Source organism: Pseudorca crassidens, chromosome 10 (assembly GCF_039906515.1).
Source record: "Pseudorca crassidens isolate mPseCra1 chromosome 10, mPseCra1.hap1, whole genome shotgun sequence".
Classification (NCBI taxonomy): Eukaryota; Metazoa; Chordata; class Mammalia; order Artiodactyla; family Delphinidae; genus Pseudorca; species Pseudorca crassidens.
In genome coordinates, this window is record NC_090305.1 from 31,767,503 (window position 1) to 31,777,083 (window position 9,581).

A 9,581-nucleotide genomic window follows, 5' to 3' on the forward strand; every position below is an offset into this window, starting at 1 on the left:
ATCTTCCCGGACCAGGGCTCGAACCCATGTCCCCTGCCTTAGCAGGCGGATTCTTTTTTATTTATTTATTTATTTATTTATTTATTTATTTTTTGCGGTATGCGGGCCTCTCACTGTTGTGGCCTCTCCCGCTGCGGAGCACAGGCTCCGGACGCACAGGCTCAGTGGCCATGGCTCACGGGCCCAGCCGCTCCACGGCATGTGGGATCTTCCTGGACCAGGGCACGAACCCATGTCCCCTGCATCGGCAGGCAGACTCTCAACCACTGCGCCACTAGGGAAGCCCAAGCAGGCGGATTCTTAACCACCGCGCCACCAGGGAAGCCCTGTGGAAGGCTTCTTTCATTCAGCATGTTTTTGAGATTTATCCATGTTGCATATATCAGTAGTTTGTTCTTTTACTGTGCTAAGTTGTATTTCATCACGTGACCATACCACAATTCTCCTGTTGATGGACACCTGGACAGTTTCAAGTTCTTGGCTAATCCAAGTAAAGTTGTTATGAACATCCATGTACAAGTCTTTTTGAAAATGCATGTTTTCATTTCTTTTGGTTAAATATCTAGAAGAGGAATTGCTAGGTCATAGGATGATGTGATTTTTTTTTTTTTTTTTTTGGTTGCACTGGGTCTTAGTTGTGGCAAGCAGGCTCGTTAGCTGTGGCATGCAAACACTAAGTTGCAGCACACATGTGGGATCTAGTTCCCTGACCAGGGATCAAAACTGGGCCCCCTGCATTGGGAGCACGGAGTCTTAACCACTGTACCACCAGAGAAGTCCTGATGATATAATGCTTGATAAGGTTGGATTTAGGTCTACCATTCTATTTGTTTTCTCTGTCTCTATTCCTCTATTTGTTCCTCTATTCCTCCTTTCCTATCTTCTTTTTCCATTTTAACTTCTCTATTGGCTTTTTAACTATACTTTGTCCTCTTTTTTTTTTGAGGTAAAATTTACATAACAAAATTAACTGTTTTAAAATATTCAATTTGGGGCTTCCCTGGTGGCGCAGTGGTTGAGAGTCCGCCTGCCGATGCAGGGGACACGGGTTCGTGCCCCGGTCCAGGAAGATCCCACATGCCGCGGAGCGGCTGGGCCCGTGAGCCATGGCCGCTGAGCCTGCGCGTCCGGAGCCTGTGCTCTGCAACGGGAGAGGCCACAACAGTGAGAGGCCCGTGTACCGCAAAAAAATAAAAAAAATAAAATAAAATAAAATGTTCAATTTGGTGGCATTTAGTACATTCACAATGTTGTGCAACCATCACCTCTCTCTACTTCTAAAACATTTCCATCATCCCAAAATAAAACTCCATACTCATTAAGCAGTCACTACCTATTCCCCCCTCCCTCAGTGCCTGGCTACTGCCAATCTATACTACCTCTACGGATGTACCTATTCTGGACATTGTATATAAATGGAATCACACAACATGTGGCCTTTTGGTTTAGCTTCTTTCAGTTAACAGAATGTTTTAGAGGTTCATCCACATTGTAGCATGTATCAGTACTTCATTCATTTTTAAGCCTGAGGAATATTCCATTGGATGTATATACCATATTTTGTTTATCCATTCTTCTGTTGATGGACATTTGTGTTGTTTTCACTTTTTGGCTATTGTGAATAGTGCTTCTCATTGCATTATTTTGGAGTGTTTGTTCTACAGCAGCTATTTTCAAGTGTTTTGGTTTCAGGCCCCCTTTACACTCCTAAAAAGTATTGAAGACCCCCCCAGAGAGGGGTCTTTTATGTGGGAGATATAGACAGATAAAATTAAACTGAAAATTTTATTTATTTTTAATTAAAATAAACATGAAAACCATTACATGTTTGCATAAACATATTTTTATGAAAAAATTATTTTCAAAAATATATTGAGAAGAGAGGCAATGTTTTACATTTTTGCAACTCTTTAACGGCTGGCTTAATAAAAGACAGATGGATGCTCAAATCTACTTCTGTATTCAATCTGCTAGGATATGTTGTTTGGGTTGGCATATATGAAGAAAATACACCTTACAAACATACGTAGTTGGGAAAAGGAGGACCTTGAAGACCTCCTGAATGTGTTTGGGGACCCCCAAAGTCTTTGTACCACACTTTAAGAACCACTACTCTAGGCATTATGACATATATCCTTAACTTTCCAGAGTCTACCTAGAGTAAATATTATACCACCTCATGTAAAATATAAGAACTTTGCAACTGTATAATTCTTAGTCATATATATTACATAACATAAAGGACAGGAGCAATTAAAAAAACTATACAATTGCAAAATTCCTTTGCTTTAAACAGTTAAATGTGTTTTAAATAAACTGAGGGAAAAAGATAGCCTTTTATATTTATTCACAGTCACCATCCCCAGTGTTCTCCATTCACCTAAAGACTCGACTTTCTGTCTGGTAGTACTGCCCTTCAGCCTGAAGAATTTCCTTGTGGTGCAGTTGGCTGACAATAAACTCTCTTAGTTTTTTTGTTTTTGTTTTTGTTTGGTTTGGGTTTTTTTGGGCCCTGACGCACAGCTTGCAGGATCTTAGTTCTCCGACCAAGGATCAAACCCAAGCCCAGCAGTGAAATCGTCAAGTCCTAACAACTGGACATCCAGGGAATTCCCACACTCTCATTTTTGTCTTTAGCCTTAAAAGATATTCATCTGAAGTAAAGAATTGTTCCATCAAAAAAACCCCAAAAAACAAAAACAAAAGGGCCTCCCTGGTGGCACAGTGGTTAATAATCCACCTGCCAAGGCAGGGGACAGAGGTTCGAGCCCTGGTCCGGGAAGATCCCCCATGCCGCGGAGCAACTGAGCCCGTGTACCACAACTACTGAGCCTGTGCTCTACAGCCCGTGAGCCATAACTACTGAGCCTGCACGCCACAACTACTGAAGCCTGTGTGCCTAGAGCCCGTGCTCCACAACAAGAGAAGCCACCGCAATGAGATGCCTGCACATCACAATGAAGAGTAGCCCCTGCTCGCTGCAACTAGAGAAAGCCCGCGCACAGCAACAAAGACCCAACACAGTCAAAAATAAAATAAATTTTTTTAAAAAGTAAACACAACAGGAAAACAAAAAGATATTTATGCTGCATATGGCTTTCTGGGTTGATAGTTTTTTTCTTTCAGCACTTTAAAGATGACTTTCCAATGTCTTCTGGCCTCTATCGTGACTATCTCTTTAACATAATTTTAAAATGTTACAGGCTAACACTCTCTTATCTCTTTCTCCACCTTAAACAACAAAGCTTCCGAAGGAGGGAGGGTGGGAGGAGCCATATATACATACATATATTTTTCATTATGCTTTTGTTTAAGGTTTGAGTTTTAAGATTTGAGCCATGATACTAACCAAGGCTGTTGGATGAGATGCGGGCCTGTAGGGATAGTGTTTAGCACTCAAATACAGGCCAAGGTTCAGGACTTCAAACATTTCCCTGCAAACACCCTTACTCATGCCTGCCCCCCTCCCTCCATCACACTCAGATGGCAGAACTGCAGCCCTAATTACACCCAATAATCCATCTGCTCGGTGCTTGCACCTGAGCAGCTAAGCATGGATGGAGAAAATCCCATTGTGCTGATCAGTCTCAGTGTAAATCGAAACCTCAAATCTTAAATGAGCAGCCAATGCTACCAGCTAATCCGACCGCACTTCCCTAGTAAATCTTCTCTCTTTCAAGATGGCAACTTCACCTCTTCACCTCACTGCATATTCATTAAGGAAACAGATGCTTGAAGGTGAGTCCTCCCTTGCCTTCCCAGCCCTAGATCCACTGACCTATTGCATTTGTATCCAGATCTCCTCCTCTTATTGTAATGGAAGGAGTGTCCTTGCTTGGGGCTGCAGACTATCCCTCCACTTTGTACTGAATTTTTCAATCCCTTCAAGTACTTAAAAACTTGGCTACTGAAATGATCCTCTCATTCTCTTGCTTTGTCAGTTTCTTCTCCATACTGGATCATACCCATCTGCATACAAACAAGACTTAATGTTGCAGTTCTTAAAAATAAATATGCTGGGGACTTCCCTGGTGATCCAGTGGGTAAGACTCTGTGCTGCCAATGCAGGGGGCCCGGGTTCGTTCCCTTGTCGGGAAACTAGATCTCACATGCATGCTGCAACTAAGAGTTCACAGCTAAGAGCCCGCATGCCGCAACTAAGAAGCTTGCATGCTGCAACTAAGACCCGGCACAGCCTAAAAAAGTAAACATGCTCCCTAGAGCCCACAGCCCCTTCCAGACTCTACTTTTTTTTTTTTTGCTTCTCTTTTTCTGCAAAATCCCTCCAAAGTTGTTTCTATTTCCTGTCTCCACCTTCTCACCCCCGCTTCTCACTCCAGTTGGGCTTTCCATCCAACCATCCCACTGAAACTTCTCCCACTCTGCCCAATCCATTCATTAGGTCTCTGCTCTTATCTTGTTCAGCCCTCAGCAGCTACTCCCTCCTACCTGAACATCATCTTCTCTTCCAGTTTTCCTCCTGACCCCCATGGCTTTCTCAGGCTTCCCTGCAGGGGTCTCCTCTTCCAGCTCCCCAGAATACAGGCCAGGACATGACTGTCCTCTCTTCTCCATCCTGCTCTTCCACTAGGTGCTCTCATCCAGGACCACCAATGTACCAGTGACTCCCAAATCTATAGCTATAACCCTGATCTTGCTTCTGCACTCCTGACTTTTATATCCAACATTGAGTGACATCTCCACTTGGATGTCTAAACTTAATGTGTCCAAAACAAACTCTTGATTTCCCTTCCACGGACCTGCTTCCCCAGGCTTTCTGAGGTCAGTGAATGGAAACACCACCTACCTAGTTTCAGGTCAGAACTTAGAAATTGGTCTTTTCTCTTTCCCTGCATCCTATCCATCAGCTACATACATATATATATGCATGTATGTGTGTATGTTTGTGTATATATATATATATATATATATATATATATATATATATATAAATGGTAGCTCTATCTCCACATATAGCCGGAATCCAACCACTTCTTGTCTCCACTGCTGCAGTCCTATCACTTCTTTCTTGGAAAACAACATCCTAATATGCATTCCTGCTTCCCCTCTGGTCCCCATAGTTCATTCTCTCCCAGGGGAAAGATCTTTCAAAAGCGTAAATCAGATCATGTTGCTCCCTTACTTAAAACCCTCTAATGGAACATTTTATCTGTAAATATATATTCTCCCTGTCTGTGTCCTCTATAAAAACCTAGAAACAATGATTAAACCAGTAGCAATGAGCATCCCCAGCACCCAGTTTGTAGTTCTGAACTGTGGTTTCCCACTAAAAGTAACCAGGATTTTTGGAAATGGCTGATTCCAAGTCTGGGGTAAGAAATGTCTGGGGTTGGCAAACTTTTTTCAAAGGGCCAGACAGTATTTTAGATTTTGCAGGCCAAGCAGCAAAATCAAGGATATTATGTAGGTACTTATATAACCATTTAAATGTAACCATTTAAAAATGCATAAGGACAAACCCGAGCATTGCGACCCTCGAAGGTCCACTAATCCTTGAATTTCCGATCCCAGGAGGCTCCGACCCTTCCACCCCGCCATCTGCTCTCCCAGCTCTAGCTGGGCTCCCGAGAGCGCCGGGCGCCGCTACCCTCCCCCGCCGCTGGTCCTTACCGCCTTCGCGTCTCTTAGCAACAGGCCGACGCAACCTCCACCCTCCCTAGACTCCGGGTGGGGAGGAGGGGAGCGAGCACGCATGCGCCCAAGGAGCTCCCGGCTCCACCCACCCTCTCCGGGAGAAAGAGGAGATCACTGGAGCACCCAAGCCCAAGGGCCTGGTCCCAAGCCAAAGTCTGTGTCCACACTCTTCCCACAAGTCCTCTACCACACCCTTGGCCTGGTAGAGGAGAGGCAGCAACAGCACCACCATGGAGCCTGGTAGAAATACAGAATTTCAACCTCACCCCAGACCTACTGAATCAGCGTCTGCATTTTTAACAAGATCCCGGGAGATTCCTATGCATATTAACGTTTGACAAGCGTTGCTTTCACAATAAAGCGTTGCTTTATTTAAGGCAAAGCCATAAATAAATACGTCGGGGGGCTTCCCTGGTGGCACAGTGGTTAAGAACCTGCCTGCCAATTCAGGGGACATCCCTGAAGCCGATCCCTGGTCTGGGAAGATCCCACACACCGTGGGGCAACTAAGCCCGTGTGCCACAACTACTGAGCCCGTGTGCCACAACTACCGAAACCTGCGCGCCTAGAGCCCGTGCACCACAACAAAGAGTACCCCCCGCTCCCCACAACTAGGGAGAAGCCCACACACAGCAATGAAGACCCAAAGTAGCCAAAAATAAATTTATTAAAAAATTAATAATAGGAGTTTCTCTGGTGGCACAGTGGTTGAGAGTCTGCCTGCCGATGCAGGGGACGCGGGTTTGTGGCCCTGTTCGGGAAGATCCCACATGCCGCAGAGCGGCTGGGCCCGTGAGCCATGGCCGCTGAGCCTGCGTGTCCGGAGCCTGTGCTCCGCAACGGGAGAGGACACAACAGTGAGAGGCCCGCGTACCGCAAAAAAAAAAAAATTAATAATAAATACATAAAAATAGGAACACCTCTTGTAGGTTGAACTTTTAACCTAGACCCTAAAAAACAGCCTTTACGATTTACAAGCAGAAGTTCCCACAGCCGAGTTCCTTATGCTTAGCAAGGGTGAAAATCCCCTCGTGTCTCCTCTGACCATCCGTCCAGGATGGAATGCATCACTGACCTCAGGTTCCTGCTCTCAAAGTCAATGGGGAAATCAGGAAGGCCAATTTCCATTCCCAGTGTAAAGGCATTACTTCTTATGAATAATGTGGAAAGAGAAGGCTCTAAGAATGGGCTCCTTGGGCTTGCCAAGATAAGAAAGTCAGACAGCAACATAAGGGCAATTCCAGCCCTAGGGAAGGCAGTACCCAAACCTTGCTGAACAGCTCCCAGGAGACAGACCCCATTTCCATTTTAAACCCCCAAACGAAATTTCTTTTATAATTAAGACATACGAGAACTCCTAAGAGAAGTTCTGAGGTCAGTAACTTCCCACTCTGGTGAGTTGTCTCCATATTCATCTATCTTGGGAAACTGCAGAACTTAAATTTAACTTCCTCATCAGATGACAGTGGCAAATCAGAATAAGCACATCCCAATCCTAGAAGAACCACTTTGCTTCACTGGGGAATATCAAAAAGAAGAGACTGACTCACCAGAGGACACCACAGTCCAAAAAAAAAAAAAATCATTTTTAATGGCAAGGACAAAATAACAAGATGGGGGGGAAAAAACGTTCTTCAAACAGAAAACAACCCAAAATACCCATTTCTAAAAATCCATGATACGTACTACAACATGGATAAGCCTTGAAAACATGCTAAGTGAAAGGAGCCAGTCACACAGGACCATATATTGTATGATTCAATGTATATGAAATGTTCAGAATAGGCAAATCTTTAGAGATAGAAAGTAATTAGTGATTGCCTAGGGCTGGGAGGGATGCGGGAATTGGGGGTTAATAGCTAAAGGGTATGGGGTTTCTTTTGGAGGTGATGAAAATGATCTCAATATTCTAAAAGTTAGATAACAACTCTGTGAATGTACTAAAAGCCATTTGAATTGTGCACTTTAAGTGGGTGAATTGTATGGTATGTGAATCGTATTTCATTAAAGCTGTTTGGAAAAAAAAAAACCATGGCTCCACTCTAGATCCACAATAGTCTAAAAACATGGAGTTCCTACTATAATGCAAAGACTTTCTGGGCAAAATCTGAAGGAGAAAAAAAGGTGACGTCAGTACTGGGTAGAGGACATTACTAGATTTCTCTAGCAAAACACTCCCATCTCAATTTGGGGAAGAATTCCACAGTCTTGTCTCGAGATCATGAATCTCACAGAAATCCCCATCTGGCTTTAGGTTCCTGTTCCAAAAATACTGGAAAAACCAACAGGCAAAACACTTTCAAAACAACACCTTTAATCTACGTGGGCAAAGGAAGAAACAGAGGATCACAGGATAGATGCCATGGGTTCTGTCAGAATACAAAGTCGAGAATTCATCATCACTATAGAAACTCAAGTCCAGAAAAGACTACACATTGTCCAAGGAAACTGTCTTCAAAGTCCCTGAAAAACATAACTCACAAAGAATGGTGGCCAACAGAGCTCAGCTGGATGACTGAAGCCTTAGAGGTGATCACACTGACCTCAGCTCTGCTGCCCCTATTGGGCTTTAACCTTATCAAATTCTCTTCTCTACCTGCTTAATTTCCCACACCAAAAGCAGAGGGTATCAAGAGAAGCCCATGAAGAATCTGGCTCCACCCACAAATGCTTGTGTTGGCCTCATGGTCACAGCTGTTACCATGGAGAGTAAGACAGAAGAGGAGGTGGAACAGGTGTCTCTCTTACCCTAAAGCAAAACACACAAAACCCTAGGGCATTGGGAGGCTGAGAGAGAGAGAGAGAGAGAGAGAGAGAGAGAGAGATCTCTTCAGCAATCATCCAACAGCTTCGACCTGCCCTGATGGCCTGGAGTCTCTCTAATCCCCAGGCACATTAAAAGACCAAATGTTATTAAGCAATTAATAATGGAACAGATGCTGCTTGGCTTCTGTCTTCGCTAAACTCCTGCTCCAAAGGGCCTGCTTCACTCCCTAAGAACAAAATGGCCATTTCCAATGCCAAGGGCAAAAAGAACCAGGAAGTACACAGCACACTGTCTGACACATAGTAGTTATCAATAAATATTAGTTGAATGACTCTTGAATGAATGCTGATATCACCTCCCTTGGCCATCTCTGCCTTCTTCCCTCAGCCTGGAAACACACACACACACACACACACACACACACACGTATACATACACCACACAGAGTTGAATCCACACCTTTTCACTGCAACTGTATTTGTAACCTTGCAAAATTAATAAACATAACTGTATAAACAACAAGGTCCTACTGTATAGCACAGGGAACTATATTCAGTATCCTGTGATAAACCATAATGGAAAAGAATATGAAAAAGAATGTATACATATGTATAACTGAGTCACTTTGCTGTACAGCAACTATACTTCAATAAAAAATAAAGAAAAATAAAAGTAACATGTAAATGAAAAAATTAAACATAATTATCACTGCTATAATATATATTTCTGGAGAGCAGGGATTTTTGTCAATTTTTTTTTTTTTTTTTTTTTTGGTCTGTGCCCTGTGGCTTTGGGGATCTTAGTTTCCCCACCAGGGATCCAACCCCGCCCCAGCAGTGAAAGCTCCACAATCCTAACCACTGGACCACCAGGGAATTCCCTGTCAGTTTTGTTACTAATGGACCTTAAGCGCCTAAAATAATGCCTGGCACACAGTTACCTCTCAATGAATATTTGTTGAATGCCAAATGAATTAAGGGCCTACTGTGTTCCAGGCCGCTTGTGTTAGATGGACTCTGGCAGGCGCCTCCTTCCCAATCACCTCCACGCGGAGGCAGAAGCTGCTTTGACTCCTCCTGTAGCCAGGCGTCGCTGTAGGAAACGCCTGGTCTCCTTCTCAAGTTACCTTCTATCCCGCACTGCCCTTTGACCCCGTGAA

General features: G+C 43.8%; 1 protein-coding gene across 2 annotated transcripts in view; it reads right to left on the reverse strand.

Moving 5' to 3' along the window:
* Positions 1-5,891, reverse strand: part of SPATS1 (spermatogenesis associated serine rich 1) — a 55,147-nt gene extending 49,256 nt beyond the window's left edge. The window contains exon 1 of one of the 2 annotated variants that reach the window (XM_067752796.1): positions 5,632-5,829. In XM_067752796.1, coding sequence (XP_067608897.1) covers positions 5,632-5,715 — 84 coding nt within the window. In that variant the 5' untranslated portion in view covers positions 5,716-5,829. Of the gene's footprint in view, positions 1-5,631 lie in introns of both variants that reach the window. The other variant, XM_067752797.1, reaches the window with a different exon arrangement.
* Between the last annotated feature and the right edge of the window lie 3,690 nt (positions 5,892-9,581).